General features: G+C 48.3%; 1 protein-coding gene across 1 annotated transcript in view; it reads right to left on the reverse strand.

Annotated features, from left to right (window-relative positions):
- LOC110521206 (protogenin B) overlaps positions 1-21,101 on the reverse strand; it is a 38,035-nt gene that overhangs the window by 9,697 nt on the left and 7,237 nt on the right. Inside the window, exons 4-11 of the mRNA XM_090231021.1 lie at positions 20,929-21,065; positions 19,114-19,294; positions 18,679-18,794; positions 15,048-15,207; positions 13,226-13,473; positions 10,009-10,191; positions 9,337-9,642; positions 6,828-7,016 (exon numbers count right to left, since the gene is read on the reverse strand). Of these exons, the coding sequence (XP_090087147.1) occupies positions 6,828-7,016; positions 9,337-9,642; positions 10,009-10,191; positions 13,226-13,473; positions 15,048-15,207; positions 18,679-18,794; positions 19,114-19,294; positions 20,929-21,065 (1,520 nt within the window). The remainder of the gene's footprint in view (positions 1-6,827; positions 7,017-9,336; positions 9,643-10,008; positions 10,192-13,225; positions 13,474-15,047; positions 15,208-18,678; positions 18,795-19,113; positions 19,295-20,928; positions 21,066-21,101) is intronic.

Below are 21,101 nucleotides of genomic sequence, written 5' to 3' on the forward strand. Positions count from 1 at the left end.
CTAATGGAGGAGTAGATTACATCTATCATCCTATTGGAGGAGTAGATTACATCTATCATCCTAATGGAGGAGTAGATTACATCTATCATCCTAATGGAGGAGTAGATTACATCTATCATCCTAATGGAGGAGTAGATTACATCTATCATCCTAATGGAGGAGTAGATTACATCTATCATCCTAATGGAGGAGTAGATTACATCTATCATCCTAATGGAGGAGTAGATTACATCGATCATCCTAATGGAGGAGTAGATTACATCGATCATCCTATTGGAGGAGTAGATTACATCTATCATCCTATTGGAGGAGTAGATTACATCTATCATCCTATTGGAGGAGTAGATTACATCTATCATCCTATTGGAGGAGTAGATTACATCTATCATCCTATTGGAGGAGTAGATTACATCTATCATCCTAATGGAGGAGTAGATTACATCTATCATCCTAATGGAGGTGTAGATTACATCTATCATCCTAATGGAGGAGTAGATTACATCTATCATCCTAATGGAGGAGTAGATTACATCTATCATCCTAATGGAGGAGTAGATTACATCTATCATATATCATCCTAATGGAGGAGTAGATTACATCTATCATCCTAATGGAGGAGTAGATTACATCTATCATCCTAATGGAGGAGTAGATTACATCTATCATCCTAATGGAGGAGTAGATTACATCTATCATCCTAATGGAGGAGTAGATTACATCTATCATCCTAATGGAGGAGTAGATTACATCTATCATCCTAATGGAGGTGTAGATTACATCTATCATCCTAATGGAGGTGTAGATTACATCTATCATCCTAATGGAGGAGTAGATTACATCTATCATCCTAATGGAGGAGTAGATTACATCTATCATCCTAATGGAGGAGTAGATTACATCTATCATATATCATCCTAATGGAGGAGTAGATTACATCGATCATCCTATTGGAGGAGTAGATTACATCGATCATCCTAATGGAGGATTAGATTACATCTATCATCCTAATGGAGGAGTAGATTACATCTATCATCCTAATGGAGGAGTAGATTACATCTATCATCCTAATGGAGGAGTAGATTACATCTATCATCCTAATGGAGGAGTAGATTACATCTATCATCCTAATGGAGGAGTAGATTACATCTATCATCCTATTGGAGGAGTAGATTACATCTATCATCCTAATGGAGGAGTAGATTACATCTATCATCCTAATGGAGGAGTAGATTACATCTATCATCCTAATGGAGGAGTAGATTACATCTATCATCCTAATGGAGGAGTAGATTACATCTATCATCCTAATGGAGGAGTAGATTACATCTATCATCCTAATGGAGGAGTAGATTACATCGATCATCCTAATGGAGGAGTAGATTACATCGATCATCCTATTGGAGGAGTAGATTACATCTATCATCCTATTGGAGGAGTAGATTACATCTATCATCCTATTGGAGGAGTAGATTACATCTATCATCCTATTGGAGGAGTAGATTACATCTATCATCCTATTGGAGGAGTAGATTACATCTATCATCCTAATGGAGGAGTAGATTACATCTATCATCCTAATGGAGGTGTAGATTACATCTATCATCCTAATGGAGGAGTAGATTACATCTATCATCCTAATGGAGGAGTAGATTACATCGATCATCCTAATGGAGGAGTAGATTACATCTATCATCCTAATGGAGGAGTAGATTACATCTATCATATATCATCCTAATGGAGGAGTAGATTACATCTATCATCCTAATGGAGGAGTAGATTACATCTATCATCCTAATGGAGGAGTAGATTACATCTATCATCCTAATGGAGGAGTAGATTACATCTATCATCCTAATGGAGGAGTAGATTACATCTATCATATATCATCCTAATGGAGGAGTAGATTACATCTATCATCCTAATGGAGGAGTAGATTACATCTATCATCCTAATGGAGGAGTAGATTACATCTATCATCCTAATGGAGGAGTAGATTACATCTATCATCCTAATGGAGGTGTAGATTACATCTATCATCCTAATGGAGGTGTAGATTACATCTATCATCCTAATGGAGGAGTAGATTACATCTATCATCCTAATGGAGGAGTAGATTACATCTATCATCCTAATGGAGGAGTAGATTACATCTATCATATATCATCCTAATGGAGGAGTAGATTACATCTATCATCCTAATGGAGGTGTAGATTACATCTATCATCCTAATGGAGGAGTAGATTACATCTATCATCCTAATGGAGGAGTAGATTACATCTATCATCCTAATGGAGGAGTAGATTACATCTATCATCCTATTGGAGGAGTAGATTACATCTATCATCCTATTGGAGGAGTAGATTACATCTATCATCATAATGGAGGAGTAGATTACATCTATCATCCTATTGGAGGAGTAGATTACATCTCACAGTCCAGTGTTCCAATTTGTAAACAAGGCTGCATGGGATTTCTCTTAATGCGACTCTGTGCAGCCAATAGCAATGTCCGCTTTAGGTATAATGGAGGGAGCCGCTTGTGGATTTGACAGCTCTAATGCAGTTTCACCTCCGACCTCTATGCGGATATCGGCTAAAGCAGATCTGATTTCAAGTTTCCCTTTTCAGTTAAAGGACTAGTCTCCAACAGATTAGGATGACAGTTAAGCGCTGGAGGGTAACGTTAACACCTTGGTTTCTGCTGTCTGTTCCCTATTCACACAGAGAGGCTCTCCCGTGTGCCCCTTGACCTCAGTCATATCTTGTCGCAGAGCAGAGAGGAGAGAGCTTTAGAATGAACCCACAGTCTGCCTGTCGACCTTCAGAAACAGAGGAGTTTCTACTGAACCTCGTAACAGACAGTGCTGACTGTCTCTCTTCATCCCCCCAAAAATGATCTACTGAAACATGGAGTCCTCGTGCTCTGCTAGATGAACTAGTGCTGACTTTCATCCATGCTGCTACTGCAAAGTCAACTCTTTACAGAGGAGAACATGGCCACTAGGCTGTGCTATACGGTGCTATACCATATAAACAGTAGAAACAGCAGCTGAAGAGGCCAGCTGAAAGGGGGGGGGGGGGGGGGGGAATTAGGTATATATTTTGTACTGCTATAGAACTATAGAACTACTTTAACTAGTTGTATAGGACTGTTTTGTATATAGAACTATTTTAACTAGTTGTATATAACCACCATGGCTGGGGGCAGTTCCATTTCAATTTATTCATTTCAGGAAGTAAACTGAAATTTCAGTTGTTTTCTCATTGAAAAGTATTGATGAAAATTGGGATTGCAATTTCTGTTTACTTTCTGACCCAACCTCTGCTAACCACATGAGTAGGATTCTGCAACAAATCAATTCAGAGAAATTATTGGTAGGAAATAGACAAAATATCAAACAAGGTTTATATAGTTAAAACAAGTTAGTACCCTTTGGCTTAAAAACTGTGCAATTTAATTTCATCGTCTTTCACTTTGAAACCGACCAACTTCATGGCCACCACCTCGTAAATAACGCTGTATTTAAGGGAGCATTAAGGATTCGTTTCAGGTCTCTTGGTGTGAAAGGTTAGGTTCTGGGTATTGACCATTGGAGAGGGGTGGAGGGAGGTGGTGTGTCCAGGTCCGTTGTGCTGGTGGGGAATGGTGACCAGGGGCTCGGCTAGGGCAGGGGGGCCAGGGGGCTCGGTTGGGGCAGGGGGGCCAGGGGGCTCGGCTGGGGCAGGGGGGCCAGGGGGCTCGGCTGGGGCAGGGGGGCCAGGGGGCTCGGCTAGGGCAGGGGGGCCAGGGGCTCGGCTGGGGCAGGGGGGGCCAGGGGCTCGGTTGGGGCTGGGGGGCCAGGGGCTCGGTTGGGGCTGGGGGGCCAGGGGCTCGGCTGGGGCAGGGCGGGCCAGGGGGAGCATTCAGCTGCTGGGATCCAGGGCCCCTGGGACCGGCGGGGAGGGGTGACTAGGGTCAGGGGTCACAGAAGGAATCTGGGCTTCAGGACTGTGGGAGAGAAGAGGAGAAGAGAAGAGAAGAAGAGAGGAGAAAAGAGGAGGAGTGGATGGAGAGGAGAGGAGTTGAGAAAGGAGGAGTGGATGGAGAAAAGAGGATTAGAGGAGAGGGGTGGAGAGAAGGGCCCCTTTGTTTCAACTCCTCAGTAATTTCTGTTCCACCTGGCTGCCCCTCCACCCTTCTACCTACCCTCCTCCTGGCTGCCCCCTCCACCCTTCTACCTACCCTCCACCTGGCTATCCCTCCACCCTTCTACCTACCCTCCCCTGGCTGCCCCTCCTCCTGGCTGTCCCTCCACCCTTCTACCTACCCCCCACCTGGCTGCCCCCTCCACCCTTCTACCTACCCTCCACCTGGCTGCCCCCTCCACCCTTCTACCTACCCTCCACCTGGCTGCCCCCTCCACCCTTCTACCTACCCTCCACCTGGCTGCCCCCTCCACCCTTCTACCTACCCTCCACCTGGCTGCCCCCTCCACCCTTCTACCTACCCTCCACCTGGCTGTCCCTCCACCCTTCTACCTACCCTCCACCTGGCTGCCCCCTCCACCCTTCTACCTACCCTCCACCTGGCTGCCCCCTCCACCCTTCTACCTACCCTCCACCTGGCTGCCCCCTCCACCCTTCTACCTACCCTCCACCTGGCTGCCCCTCCACCCTTCTACCTACCCTCCACCTGGCTGCCCCTCCACCTGGCTGCCCCCTCCACCCTTCTACCTACCCTCCACCTGGCTGCCCCCTCCACCCTTCTACCTACCCTCCACCTGGCTGCCCCTCCACCCTTCTACCTACCCTCCACCTGGCTGCCCCCTCCACCCTTCTACCTACCCTCCACCTGGCTGCCCCCTCCACCCTTCTACCTACCCTCCACCTGGCTGCCCCCTCCACCCTTCTACCTACCCTCCACCTGACTGCCCCCTCCACCCTTCTACCTACCCTCCACCTGGCTGCCCCCTCCACCCTTCTACCTACTCTCCACCTGGCTGCCCCCTCCACCCTTCTACCTACCCTCCACCTGGCTGCCCCCTCCACCCTTCTACCTACCCTCCACCTGGCTGCCCCCTCCACCCTTCTACCTACTCTCCACCTGGCTGCCCCCTCCACCCTTCTACCTACCCTCCACCTGGCTGCCCCCTCCACCCTTCTACCTACCCTCCACCTGGCTGCCCCCTCCACCCTTCTACCTACCCTCCACCTGGCTGCCCCCTCCACCCTTCTACCTACCCTCCACCTGGCTGCCCCCTCCACCCTTCTACCTACCCTCCACCTGGCTGCCCCCTCCACCCTTCTACCTACCCTCCACCTGGCTGCCCCCTCCACCCTTCTACCTACCCTCCACCTGGCTGATGATTGAGATCCATACTTAGGCAGCCCTTTTCCCACCTATCTTTGTGGGAAGTTGACTTTGTTTGTGACACATAGCCCTTAAGCTTCACGGTTGTTTTTGTATTGTTTATTGTTTTTGTCGGCGTCATCCTAATAAATAGGAATATGTACGCTCACAACGCTGCGCTTTGGTCCTCTTCATTCCACGGCCGGGACAGTTTCATTCCTAAAACGTTTGATTCATATTTTTTATTTCACCTTTATTTAACCTTTATTTAACCAGGTAGGCTAGTTGAGAACACCTTTATTTAACCAGGTAGGCTAGTTGAGAACACCTTTATTTAACCAGGTAGGCTAGTTGAGAACACCTTTATTTAACCAGGTAGGCTAGTTGAGAACACCTTTATTTAACCAGGTAGGCTAGTTGAGAACAAGTTCTCATTCACAACCGCAACCTGGCCAAGATAAAGCAAAGCAGTTCGACACTCACAACAACAGAGTTACACATGGAATAAACAAACGTATAGTCAATAACACAATAGAAAAAGTCTATATGAGGTAGGATAACGGAGGTAAGGCAATAAATAGGCCATAGTGGCGAAATAATTACAATATAGCAATTAAACACTGGAGTAAAAGATGTGCAGAAGATGAGTGTGCAAGTAGTGATTCATATAACGTTTGATTCATATAACGTTCGATTCATATAACATTTGATTCCTTCTAGATAAATCTGTTGATTTAGAAGAAATGGGAATTAAAAGCCTAGATAAAGATCTAATTAAATCTATCAGATCTCTATCGGTCTAGAGACTATCAATCAAATCTATCGGTCTAGAGACTATCAATCAAATCTATCTGATCTCTATCAGTCTAGAGACTATCAATCAAATCTATCGATCTAGAGACTATCAATCAAATCTATCTGATCTCTATCAGTCTAGAGACTATCAATCAAATCTATCGGTCTAGAGACTATCAATCAAATCTATCTGATGGGGGGGGGTTGGTGGCCAGGGTGTCATAGGGCAGCTCTGGCCAGCTGTAGAGGGGGTGCTAGTCAGGGTTACGGGTGGAGTGGGGGGGTTGGTGTCCAGGGTGTCATAGGACAGCTCTGACCCAGCGTCCCTGCAGCTATAGCACAATAGCCAGTGATAATGTATGCAGGCCAGGCAGGCCAGGCCACGCCACTCAAAACTCTGCCCACCTCTGCCCCTACCCGCCTCTGCCCCTACCCGCCTCTGCCCCTACCCGCCTCTGCCCCTACCCGCCTCTGCCCCTACCCGCCTCTGCCCCTACCCGCCTCTGCCCCTACCCGCCTCTGCCCCTACCCACCTCTGCCCCTACCCACCTCTGCCTCTACCCACCTCTGCCTCTACCCACCTCTGCCTCTACCCACCTCTGCCTCTACCCACCTCTGCCTCTACCCACCTCTGCCTCTACCCACCTCTGCCTCTACCCAAACTATACCTACAGTCTCTATACCTATATCTAATCATCACTTACCCAGACCACTGATGGTGTATTCTGTGACCTCAGGCTGGAGCTGGATGGAGGGCTGTTCTGGTTGACCCTCCTCATGGTAACAGAGCCGGTAACCCTGGATGACCATGGAGCCTGGAGATGGCTGCCATCGAACCAAGATGGAGGTGCAGTTGAGAGGCTCCAGTTGCTGCAGCAGTGGGGCAGGTGGCACTGTGGGGACACAGGAAGGAGAACAGGTATGAAGAGGATGATGTGGGGACACAGGAAGGAGAACAGGTATGAAGAGGATGATGTGGGGACACAGGAAGGAGAACAGGTATGAAGAGGATGATGTGGGGACACAGGAAGGAGAACAGGTATGAAGAGGATGATGTGGGGACACAGGAAGGAGAACAGGTATGAAGAGGATGAAGAAAAATCTGTTGATGCGCCCTTAAGCAAGGCACTTAACCCCTAATTGCTTCTGTAAATCACTCTGAAGAATAGAGTCTTAAAATGCATTAGAAATTAATGTTAAATTGTGTCATTTTGGAGTCACTTTTTTGTAAATAAGAATAGAGTACGTTTCTGAAAACTTTGACATGCTGTGTGATGTTAGTTACCATTGATGCTGGTTTAGGGTGAGGGTTAGGCTGTGATGTTAGTTACCTTTGATGCTGGTTTAGGGTGAGGGTTAGGCTGTGATGTTAGTTACCTTTGATGCTGGTTTAGGGTGAGGGTTAGGCTGTGATGTTAGTTACCTTTGATGCTGGAGGTTTTGGATGAGGGTTAGGATGTGATGTTAGTTACGTTTGATGCTGGTTTAGGGTGAGGGTTAGGCTGTGATGTTAGTTACCTTTGATGCTGGTTTAGGGTGAGGGTTAGGCTGTGATGTTAGTTACCTTTGATGCTGGTTTAGGGTGAGGGTTAGGCTGTGATGTTAGTTACCTTTGATGCTGGTTTTGGGTGAGGGTTAGGCTGTGATGTTAGTTACCTTTGATGCTGGTTTAGGGTGAGGGTTAGGCTGTGATGTTAGTTACCTTTGATGCTGGTTTTGGGTGAGGGTTAGGCTGTGATGTTAGTTACCTTTGATGCTGGTTTAGGGTGAAGGAGAACAGGTATGAAGAGGATGATGTGGGGACACAGGAAGGAGAACAGGTATGAAGAGGATGATGTGGGGACACAGGAAGGAGAACAGGTATGAAGAGGATGATGTGGGGACACAGGAAGGAGAACAGGTATGAAGAGGATGATGTGGGGACACAGGAAGGAGAACAGGTATGAAGAGGATGATGTGGGGACACAGGAAGGAGAACAGGTATGAAGAGGATGAAGAAAAATCTGTTGATGCGCCCTTAAGCAAGGCACTTAACCCCTAATTGCTTCTGTAAATCACTCTGAAGAATAGAGTCTTAAAATGCATTAGAAATTAATGTTAAATTGTGTCATTTTGGAGTCACTTTTTTGTAAATAAGAATAGAGTACGTTTCTGAAAACTTTGACATGCTGTGTGATGTTAGTTACCATTGATGCTGGTTTAGGGTGAGGGTTAGGCTGTGATGTTAGTTACCTTTGATGCTGGTTTAGGGTGAGGGTTAGGCTGTGATGTTAGTTACCTTTGATGCTGGTTTAGGGTGAGGGTTAGGCTGTGATGTTAGTTACCTTTGATGCTGGAGGTTTTGGATGAGGGTTAGGATGTGATGTTAGTTACGTTTGATGCTGGTTTAGGGTGAGGGTTAGGCTGTGATGTTAGTTACCTTTGATGCTGGTTTAGGGTGAGGGTTAGGCTGTGATGTTAGTTACCTTTGATGCTGGTTTAGGGTGAGGGTTAGGCTGTGATGTTAGTTACCTTTGATGCTGGTTTTGGGTGAGGGTTAGGCTGTGATGTTAGTTACCTTTGATGCTGGTTTAGGGTGAGGGTTAGGCTGTGATGTTAGTTACCTTTGATGCTGGTTTTGGGTGAGGGTTAGGCTGTGATGTTAGTTACCTTTGATGCTGGTTTAGGGTGAGGGTTAGGATGTGATGTTAGTTACCTTTGATGCTGGTTTAGGGTGAGGGTTAGGCTGTGATGTTAGTTACCTTTGATGCTGGTTTAGGGTGAGGCTGTGATGTTAGTTACCCTTGATGCTGGTTTAGGGTGAGGGTTAGGATGTGATGTTAGTTACCTTTGATGCTGGTTTAGGGTGAGGGTTAGGATGAGGGTTAGGATGTGATGTTAGTTACCTTTGATGCTGGTTTAGGGTGAGGGTTAGGCTGTGATGTTAGTTACCTTTGATGCTGGTTTAGGGTGAGGGTTAGGATGTGATGTTAGTTACCTTTGATGCTGGTTTAGGGTGAGGGTTAGGATGTGATGTTAGTTACCTTTGATGCTGGTTTAGGGTGAGGGTTAGGCTGTGATGTTAGTTACCTTTGATGCTGGTTTAGGGTGAGGGTTAGGATGTGATGTTAGTTACCTTTGATGCTGGAGGTTTAGGGTGAGGGTTAGGATGTGATGTTAGTTACCTTTGATGCTGGAGGTTTTGGGTGAGGGTTAGGCTGTGATGTTGGTTACCTTTGATGCTGGAGGTTTTGGGAGTGCGGTGGGAAGTCCAGGAGGAGGGTTCACACCACCCTACCCTGGTGGCTGCAGAGATCCGGAGCAGGTAGACGGTATCAGGCTGAAGGTCTCCCAGGAGGTACTGGGTGTTGTTTTGGGCCAGCTCCACAGACAGAACCGTGGCGTCTGCAGCTGTACGGTAGGACAGACGATAGGCCCAGATGTGCCCACGGGACAGTTTGGTTGATAGAGGCTGCCACAAAACCTGGATGTCTGTAGGGCTGTGGCTGGTCAGGCTGAGCTCTGGGGTATGCAGGGGCACTGGAGGGTACAGGAGGAGACATTCAACTGTGTTTGAATGGATCTGTTCGAGACAAGTCGAGTGCGCAGAATCTCTAACCTTAATGCACAATATTGAGCAGTTATTTTGGGATGATTTGTAGATCAGTGATTCTGCACAGTCCGAATGCAATGTAGTTAAACTTAAAATACGCACAATCATTCACACTGTCAAATCAAGTGATGAAGTGAGTTACAGAAAGGAGCAGTTGATAATCCCTGTTATCGGCTCAATTCCATTCCATTCTATTCATTGGCATGACAACAGTCTACATGACAACAGTCTACTTGACAACAGTCTACTTGACAACAGTCTACTTGACAACAGTCTACATGACAACAGTCTACTTGTATGTCCGTACTCATCGTCCTCCAGAGTGTGTTGACAGACTTGGTCAGACATACGGCTAGCTCCCATCGGCATATAGGCCACCATGTAGAAAGAGTAGTTCCAGGCTGGCTCCAGGTCATCTATAATGTAGCTGGTCGTGTCGTTGCCAATCACCACCTGGTATTCCTCATTGTTTAGTCCTGGAATGGATAGGGCAGAAAATGAAAAAGTTTTAATGTAACGTGTCACAAGGAAGATGCCTCAAATGTAAAGATCCCTTGAAAGGGAGACAAGGGGACTAAAACTGTTGAAATTAATGACAAATACATGAATAAAATAGATATAAAAGACCAGAGATGAATATCTTCAAACCCTGTGGTATGTAAACAAGTTGGTTTTACTGTTTGGGTATACTAGTCTTTCTGCTAACAGTCTTCTTGCCCCTCAGATTTTCTGTCAACATTGAACTAATGCAGAGCAGAGTCACGTTCCCTGTGACGTCTTTCCTGCCCACAGGCCTCAAACAGTTCTAATCTGTGACATGTCTTTCCTGCCCACTCCTCCTCCATCCCCCCCGTCTTTACTCCTCCTCCATCCCCCCGTCTTTACTCCTCCTCCTCCATCCCCCCCGTCTTTACTCCTCCTCCTCCATCACCCCGTCTTTACTCCTCCTCCTCCATCACCCCGTCTTTACTCCTCCATCCCCCCCGTCTTTACTCCTCCTCCATCCCCCCCGTCTTTACTCCTCCTCCTCCATCACCCCGTCTTTACTCCTCCATCCCCCCCGTCTTTACTCCTCCTCCTCCATCCCCCCCGTCTTTACTCCTCCTCCATCCCCCCGCCTTTACTCCTCCTCCTCCATCCCCCCCGTCTTTACTCCTCCTCCTCCATCCCCCCGTCTTTACTCCTCCTCCTCCATCACCCCGTCTTTACTCCTCCTCCTCCATCACCCCGTCTTTACTCCTCCATCCCCCCCGTCTTTACTCCTCCTCCTCCATCCCCCCCGTCTTTACTCCTCCTCCTCCATCACCCCGTCTTTACTCCTCCATCCCCCCCGTCTTTACTCCTCCTCCTCCATCCCCCCCGTCTTTACTCCTCCTCCTCCATCACCCCGTCTTTACTCCTCCTCCTCCATCACCCCGTCTTTACTCCTCCTCCTCCATCACCCCGTCTTTACTCCTCCATCCCCCCCGTCTTTACTCCTCCTCCTCCATCACCCCGTCTTTACTCCTCCTCCTCCATCACCCCGTCTTTACTCCTCCTCCTCCATCCCCCCGTCTTTACTCCTCCTCCTCCATCACCCCGTCTTTACTCCTCCATCCCCCCCGTCTTTACTCCTCCTCCTCCATCACCCCGTCTTTACTCCTCCATCACCCCGTCTTTACTCCTCCTCCTCCATCCCCCCCCGTCTTTACTCCTCCTCCTCCATCACCCCGTCTTTACTCCTCCATCACCCCGTCTTTACTCCTCCTCCTCCATCACCCCGTCTTTACTCCTCCATCACCCCGTCTTTACTCCTCCTCCTCCATCCCCCCCATCTTTACTCCTCCTCCTCCATCACCCCGTCTTTACTCCTCCTCCTCCATCACCCCGTCTTTACTCCTCCTCCTCCATCACCCCGTCTTTACTCCTCCATCCCCCCCGTCTTTACTCCTCCTCCTCCATCACCCCGTCTTTACTCCTCCTCCTCCTCCATCCCCCCCGTCTTTACTCCTCCTCCTCCATCACCCCGTCTTTACTCCTCCATCACCCCGTCTTTACTCCTCCATCACCCCGTCTTTACTCCTCCATCACCCCGTCTTTACTCCTCCTCCTCCATCCCCCCCGTCTTTACTCCTCCTCCTCCATCACCCCGTCTTTACTCCTCCTCCTCCTCCATCACCCCGTCTTTACTCCTCCTCCTCCATCACCCCGTCTTTACTCCTCCATCACCCCCGTCTTTACTCCTCCTCCTCCATCACCCCGTCTTTACTCCTCCATCACCCCGTCTTTACTCCTCCATCACCCCGTCTTTACTCCTCCTCCTCCATCCCCTCCGTCTTTACTCCTCCTCCTCCATCACCCCGTCTTTACTCCTCCTCCTCCATCACCCCGTCTTTACTCCTCCTCCTCCATCACCCCGTCTTTACTCCTCCTCCTCCATCACCCCGTCTTTACTCCTCCATCACCCCGTCTTTACTCCTCCATCACCCCGTCTTTACTCCTCCATCACCCCGTCTCTACCCCTCCTCCATCACCCCGTCTCTACCCCCCCTCCTCCATCACCCCGTCTCTACCCCCCCTCCTCCATCACCCCGTCTCTACCCCCCCTCCTCCATCACCCCGTCTCTACCCCCCCTCCTCCATCACCCCGTCTCTACCCCCCCTCCTCCATCACCCGTCTCTACCCCTCCTCCTCCATCACCCCGTCTCTACCCCTCCTCCATCACCCCGTCTCTACCCCTCCTCCATCACCCCGTCTCTACCCCTCCTCCATCATCCCGTCTCTACCCCTCCTCCATCACCCCGTCTCTACCCCTCCTCCATCACCCCGTCTCTACCCCTCCTCCATCACCCCGTCTCTACCCCTGCTCCATCACCCCGTCTCTACCCCTCCTCCATCACCCCGTCTCTACCCCTCCTCCATCACCCCGTCTCTACCTCTCCTCCATCACCCCGTCTCTACCTCTCCTCCATACCCCGTCTCTACCCCTCCTCCATCACCCCGTCTCTACCCCTCCTCCATCACCCTGTCTACTCCTCCTCCATCACCCTGTCTACTCCTCCTCCATCACCCTGTCTACTCCTCCATCACTCCGTCTACTCCTCCATCACTCCGTCTACCCCTCCATCACCCCGTCTACCCCTCCATCACCCCGTCTACTCCTCCATCACTCTGTCTACTCCTCCATCACTCTGTCTACTCCTCCATCACTCTGTCTACTCCTCCATCACTCTGTCTACTCCTCCATCACTCTGTCTACTCCTCCATCACTCTGTCTACTCCTCCATCACTCTGTCTACTCCTCCATCACTCTGTCTACTCCTCCATCACTCTGTCTTTACCCCTCCATCACCCTGTCTACTACTCCTCCATCACCCTGTCTACTCCTCCTCCATCACCCTGTCTACTCCTCCTCCATCACCCTGTCTACTCCTCCTCCATCACCCTGTCTACTCCTCCTCCATCACCCTGTCTACTCCTCCTCCATCACCCTGTCTACTCCTCCTCCATCACCCTGTCTTTACTCCTACCTTCAGCCTTCATGTAGTGTACAGAATAAGCGATGACTTTGTCAGCGTTGTAGATGGGTCTCTCCCAGGCCAGTAGGATGGCTGAGGAGGAGATGGTTTCAGCGTGGATGTTCCTGGGAGCGCTGGGCCGGTCCTCAGACATCACCACGATGAGGCGTGCCAGGGACAGAACGCTGCCCTGCTCGTTCTCCGCCACACACTGGTAGATGGCATCATCCTCCGTTGTGATCTGAGTGATCACCAGTTTACTGTGGAGGGAAACAGAGTCATGAACTTCGGTATAGTCTTTATTAATGGTATGTGGACAATGCCAGCAAGCTTAAATCAATACTTGTATTATTTTTTTATAAATGTATTACCAGGCAGGTCAAATGATTATTTACAACGATGGCCTGGCAGGTCGCCATTTGAACTACATAAAAGTGCATTGTTGTTTAAGGGCGTGTAAGTAAGCATTTCACTGTGAGGTCTACTACACCTGTTGTATTCAGCATTTCACTGTGAGGTCTACTACACCTGTTGTTTTCAGCATTTCACTGTGAGGTCTACCTACACCTGTTGTATTCAGCATTTCACTGTGAGGTCTACTACACCTGCTGTATTCAGCATTTCACTGTGAGGTCTACTACACCTGTTGTATTCAGCATTTCACTGTGAGGTCTACTACACCTGTTGTATTCAGCATTTCACTGTGAGGTCTACCTACACCTGTTGTATTCAGCATTTCACTGTGAGGTCTACTACACCTGTTGTCCTCAGCATTTCACTGTGAGGTCTACTACACCTGTTGTATTCAGCATTTCACTGTAAGGTCTACTACACCTGTTGTAGTCGGCATTTCACTGTGAGGTCTACTACACCTGTTGTATTCGGCATTTCACTGTGAGGTCTACTACACCTGTTGTAATTCAGCATTTCACTGTAAGGTCTACTATACCTGTTGTATTCGGCATTTCACTGTAAGGTCTACTACACCTGTTGTATTCAGCATTTCACTGTAAGGTCTACTACACCTGTTGTATTCAGCATTTCACTGTGAGGTCTACTACACCTGTTGTAATTCAGCATTTCACTGTAAGGTCTACTATACCTGTTGTATTCAGCATTTCACTGTAAGGTCTACTACACCTGTTGTATTCGGCATTTCACTGTAAGGTTTACTACACCTGTTGTATTCAGCATTTCACTGTAAGGTCTACTACACCTGTTGTATTCAGCATTTCACTGTAAGGTCTACTACACCTGTTGTATTCAGCATTTCACTGTAAGGTCTACTACACCTGTTGTATTCGGCATTTCACTGTAAGGTCTACTACACCTGTTGTATTCAGCATTTCACTGTAAGGTCTACTACACCTGTTGTATTCAGCATTTCACTGTAAGGTCTGCTACACCTGTTGTATTCGATGCATTTGATAAATAACATTCGATTTGATGAGAACAGCTTCACTCTTATTACAACAAACCATTGTTGGAAATCATTTGACACGTTGACATTTTTTAATTAAACGTTTTCTTTATGTCAATCGTGTTATTGTGAAGTCAAAGACACATTTTCATATTGAGTGGAGAAAAAAAAGGGTTTGTTTTGATTCTAAATTGTAATTTTTTGTTGCAGGTGCGTGGAAATAATGTGATGATATCGTCAAAGAAAGAAAGAAACCCTGCGAGGGAACGCTGTGTTGCCGACACGTTCAATAAACAAAGTGATATGAGCAGGAGAGCAGCGTTCGGGGGTTTTCTCTTTTCTTTGAATATCCCATTTTAAAATGTCAAGTGTAAATTTGATCTCCGGTACGGAGTCGTTCAGGTGTAACAGTACCTGTTGTACATCTTGATCCTGCCGTTCAGGTGCACCTCCTCTCCGTTCTTCAGCCAGGTGATGCGTGGCGGGGGCACCCCCTGAGCCTGGCACACGAAGCGGGCAGTGCCAGCCCTGGGACGGGTCTGGCTCTCGGGTCTCTCCACCAGTGATGGGGGCTCTAGAGGCAGAACCAAGTGGTGGATGAGGTGTGTATCTCACTTTTACTATTTCATTTTAACTGTGCTATACACATCCAATCTATTTGTGCCATATTATTGATAGGAAAACCCTAAGGATGGCACGAATATTCTTACATATGTACTTTTTATTAGTGGATAGAGACAGGAAGTATTAAGAAGTGGAAACAGTAGGACCGGGGTTTGAACCCACACTCACACAGACATACATACACCAGAGGCTGTGAGGTGTTTCTCAAAATGCCTACTACACTGCTCCGAGTACGCAAATTGGGAGTACGGGGAGGGTCGGAAGTACGAGTCTACATCAAAGTTTGAGAAACGTGGAGCATGGAGGGCGCTTCTCGAATGCGTACTCCGTTTGTAGATATTTTGAAGCATCGATGCTTCAAAGGAAAGTACGCAAAGAAATATGACACAACCACGTAACAAAAACTAAGAAAGTTCTCTTGCAATCAATGGCGGCCATTATTTGAGCTGAAGCGAAAAAGAAAAATACACTCCGTCTTCGAATGCAATGTTGCCCATTCCCATCTCACGTGTTGCCCATTCCCATCTCACATGATGCCCATTCCCATCTCACGTGTTGCCCATTCCCATCTCACATGATGCCCATTCCCATCTCACGTGTTGCCCATTCCCATCTCACGTGTTGCCCATTCCCATCTCACGTGTTGCCCATTCCCATCTCACGTGTTGCCCATTCCCATCTCACGTGTTGCCCATTCCCATCTCACGTGTTGCCCATTCCCATCTCACGTGTTGCCCATTCCCATCTCACGTGTTGCCCATTCCCATCTCACGTGTTGCCCATTCCCATCTCACGTGTTGCCCATTCCCATCTCACGTGTTGCCCATTCCCATCTCACGTGTTGCCCATTCCCATCTCACGTGTTGCCCATTCCCATCTCACGTGTTGCCCATTCCCATCTCACGTGTTGCCCATTCCCATCTCACGTGTTGCCCATTCCCATCTCACGTGTTGCCCATTCCCATCTCACATGATGCCCATTCCCATCTCACGTGTTGCCCATTCCCATCTCACGTGTTGCCCATTCCCATCTCACGTGTTGCCCATTCCCATCTCACGTGTTGCCCATTCCCATCTCACGTGTTGCCCATTCCCATCTCACGTGTTGCCCATTCCCATCTCACGTGTTGCCCATTCCCATCTCACGTGTTGCCCATTCCCATCTCATATGTTGCCCATTCCCATCTCATATGTTGCCCATTCCCATCTCACGTGTTCCCATCTCACGTGTTGCCCATTCCCATCTCATATGTTGCCCATTCCCATCTCACGTGTTCCCATCTCACGTGTTGCCCATTCCCATCTCATATGTTGCCCATTCCCATCTCACGTGTTCCCATCTCACGTGTTGCCCATTCCCATCTCATATGTTGCCCATTCCCATCTCATATGTTGCCCATTCTCATCTCATATGTTCCCATCTCACGTCTTGCCCATTCCCATCTCATATGTTGCCCATTCCCATCTCACGTGTTGCCCATTCCCATCTCACGTGTTGCCCATTCCCATCTCATGTGTTGCCCATTCTCATCTCACGTGTTCCCATCTCACGTGTTGCCCATTCCCATCTCATATGTTGCCCATTCCCATCTCATATGTTGCCCATTCCCATCTCACGTGTTCCCATCTCACGTGTTGCCCATTCCCATCTCACGTGTTGCCCATTCCCATCTCACGTGTTGCCCATTCCCATCTCACGTGTTGCCCATTCCCATCTCACGTGTTGCCCATTCCCATCTCACGTGTTGCCCATTCCCATCTCACATGATGCCCATTCCCATCTCACATGTTGCCCATTCCCATCTCACATGTTGCCCATTCCCATCTCACATGTTGCCCATTCCCATCTCACATGTTGCCCATTCCCATCTCACATGTTGCCCATTCCCATCTCACATGTTGCCCATTCCCATCTCACATGTTGCCCATTCCCATCTCATATGTTGCCCATTCCCATCTCATATGTTGCCCATTCCCATCTCATATGTTGCCCATTCCCATCTCATATGTTGCCCATTCCCATCTCATATGTTGCCGGACTACAATGTTTTATCTTGATACGTTAATCAATACATGCTGTGTTACTGTTGCCGTGGTTACCTGCCTACCCATTGTAGTGTGCGTAGGTCGTAGGTCAATAGTAAGTCAATAGCTCTAACTGGCTAGCTACTACCGTTAGTTGCTTCTCAGTGCTGCTCAGCTTGAGGTAATACAGTAGAGGGAGTGCTGCTCAGCGTGAGGTAATACAGTAGGGGGAGTGCTGAGGTAATACAGTAGGGGGAGTGCTGCTCAGCGTGAGGTAATACAGTAGGGGGAGTGCTGAGGTAATACAGTAGTGGGAGTGCTGCTCAGCGTGAGGTAATACAGTAGGGGGAGTGCTGAGGTAATACAGTAGAGGGGAGTGCTGCTCAGCGTGAGGTAATACAGTAGAGGGAGTGCTGCTCAGCGTGAGGTAATACAGTAGTGGGAGTGCTGCTCAGTGTGAGGTAATACAGTAGGGGGAGTGCTGCTCAGCTTGAGGTAATACAGTAGAGGGAGTGCTGCTCAGTGTGAGGTAATACAGTAGGGGGAGTGCTGCTCAGCTTGAGGTAATACAGTAGTGGGTGTGCTGCTCAGCGTGAGGTAATACAGTAGGGGGAGTGCTGCTCAGCTTGAGGTAATACAGTAGGGGGAGTGCTGCTCAGCTTTAGGTAATACAGTAGGGGGAGTGCTGCTCAGCTTTATGTAATACAGTAGGGGGAGTGCTGCTCAGCTTTAGGTAATACAGTAGGGAGGAGTGCTGCTCAGCATGAGGTAATACAGTAGGGAGAGTGCTGCTTAGCGTGAGGTAATACAGTAGGGGGAGTGCTGCTCAGCATGAGGTAATACAGTAGGGAGAGTGCTTCTTAGCGTGAGGTAATACAGTAGGGAGGAGTGCTGCTCAGCGTGAGGTAATACAGTAGGGGGAGTGCTGCTCAGCATGAGGTAATACAGTAGGGAGAGTGCTTCTTAGCGTGAGGTAATACAGTAGGGGGAGGTGCAGCATGAGGTAATACAGTAGGGGGAGTGCTGCTCAGCATGAGGTAATATAGTAGTGGGAGTGCTGCTCAGCGTGAGGTAATACAGTAGTGGGAGTGCTGCTTAGCGTGAGGTAATACAGTAGGGGGAGTGCTGCTCAGCGTGAGGTAATACAGTAGGGGGAGTGCTGAGGTAATACAGTAGGGGGAGGTGCAGCGTGAGGTAATACAGTAGGGGGAGTGCTGCTCAAACTCTCGTCCTCACAAGAACGTCCTCGGAGAATACACTTGGAGCACCCTTGGTAGTATGCATATTGAAAAACCACTCAGTGGCTGTAACCACTAGACCGAAACCCAGAGCAATATTCTCCCATTTCAGCTGAAAACACATTGTTGGATCGGTATATAAGGATATAGTAGTTTACCGAGCACGGTGAGGTTAGCAGTAGCGATGGTGTAGTTGCGTGTTCTTGGGGTGGTGGCTCTACAGAGGTAGACTCCACTGTGCTGAGGCTTCACATCACTGATCACCAGGTTTCCACTGTCAAACACAAATAAATATATATATATTTTTTAAATGCATTAAAACACAACACACTTTACAGTACAAACAGTACTTTGAGACCACTGAAGCAAGTGCCCACATTTTCCTTCAGGAAATACATTTTTTTAAATATATTTTTATAACAATAATAAAATCACATACAACACAAAGGAAGTTTAAAAAACAAAAATGATGTCACTGATACATAAATGACAAGCTACAAAGGTGGGTCTTTAAACGTGGTTTAAAAACCTCAATGGTGGCCGATGTTGCACAGAGCATTATGGGTACAGTGGTGCATCATGCATCCTCTCACCTGCCCAGCACTCTGGCATTGAACACGTCGATGGGTTTACTGTCGGCCCGGCTCCAGGAGATGATGGGTCTGGGGTTGCCCGTAGCAACACACTCCAGGACCACGGTGTAGTGGAGGGAAGCAGTCATGTTTTGGGGGCCCGCTATGATCCGGGGCCTCTGACGCGGTTTAGGGCCAGAACCTACACAGAGACAAAAATAAAGTTTTAATTGTGCAATTATTTTCACAGTAAAAACCAGTACAATTTAAAAGAAGACATACTGTATGTGTATGTGAGGTACGTAACATTGCAAAAATCAGAAACTTTCTGTCCAAAAATGATGCAGAAAAATGAATCCATGCTTTTGTCACTTCTAGGTTAGACTACTGCAATGCTCTACTTTCCGGCTACCCGGATAAAGCACTAAATAAACTTCAGTTAGTGCTAAATACGGCTGCTAGAATCCTGACTAGAACCAAAAAATTTGATCATATTACTCCAGTGCTAGCCTCCCTTCACTGGCTTCCTGTCAAGGCAAGGGCTGATTTCAAGGTTTTACTGCTAACCTACAAAGCATTACATGGGCTTGCAACTACCTAGCTCTCTGATTTGGTCCTGCCGTACATACCTACGTCACAAGACGCAGGCCTCCTAATTGTCCCTAGAATTTCTAAGCAAACAGCTGGAGGCAGGGCTTTCTCCTACAGAGCTCCATTTTTATGGAACGGTCTGCCTACCCATGTGAGAGACGCAGACTCGGTCTCAACCTTTAAGTCTTTACTGAAGACTCATCTCTTCAGTGGGTCATATGATTGAGTGTAGTCTGGCCCAGGAGTGTGAAGGTGAACGGAAAGGCTCTGGAGCAACGAACCACCCTTGCTGTCTCTGCTTGACCGGTTCCCCTCTTTCCACTGGGATTCTCTGCCTCTAACCCTATTACAGGGACTGAGTCACTGGCTTACTAGGGCTCTTTCATACCGTCCCTAGGAGGGGTGCGTCACTTGAGTGGGTTGAGTCACTGATGTGATCTTCCTGTCTGGGTTGGCGCCCCCCCTTGGGTTGTGCCGTGGCGGAGATCTTTGTGGGCTATACTCGGCCTTGTCTCAGGATGGTAAGTTGGTGGTTGAAGATATCCCTCTAGTGGTGTGGGGGCTGTGCTTTGGCGAAGTGGGTGGGGTTATATCCTTCCTGTTTGGCCCTGTCCGGGGGTGTCCTCGGATGGGGCCACAGTGTCTCCTGACCCCTCCTGTCTCAGCCTCCAGTATTTATGCTGCAGTAGTTTATGTGTCGGGGGGCTAAGGTCAGTTTGTTATATCTGGAGTACTTCTCCTGTCCTATCCGGTGTCCTGTGTGAATTTAAGTATGCTCTCTCTAATTCTCTCTTTCTTTCTCTCTCTCGGAGGACCTGAGCCCTAGGACCGTGCCTACCTGACATGATGACTCCTTGCTGTCCCCAGTCCACCTGGCCGTGCTGCTGCTCCAGTTTCAACTGTTCTGTCTGTGATTATTATTATTTGACCATGCTGGTCATTTATGAACATTTGAACATCTTGGCCATGTTCTGTTATAATCTCCACCCGGCACAGCCAGAAGAGGACTGGCCACCCCACATAGCCTGGTTCCTTTCTAGGTTTCTTCCTAGGTTTTGGCCTTTCTAGGGAGTTTTTCCTAGCCACCGTGCTTCTACACCTGCATTGCTTGCTGTTTGGGGTTTTAGGCTGGGTTTCTGTACAGCACTTTGAGATATCAGCTACGAAGGGCTATATAAATACATTTGATTTGATTTGATTTAAACAAGTCTACCCATAATCTTAATTGAAAGCACACACACACACCTTGGTTGATGACGGAGAGCGTTGCCTTTCTACTCTTGACGCGGTTGCCGATGTTGGTGGCCACACAACGGTACTTCCCAGCATCCTCTAGTTGGACATTTTGAATCTGGAGAGCTCCGTTGGGCAGGACTGTGATTCTAGAGAGACAAATGGACAATGATGGCCAGGACCAG

This window comes from Oncorhynchus mykiss, chromosome 4 (genome assembly GCF_057628025.1).
Source record: "Oncorhynchus mykiss isolate SJ-2025 chromosome 4, ASM5762802v1, whole genome shotgun sequence".
In the NCBI taxonomy this organism is placed as follows: domain Eukaryota; kingdom Metazoa; phylum Chordata; class Actinopteri; order Salmoniformes; family Salmonidae; genus Oncorhynchus; species Oncorhynchus mykiss.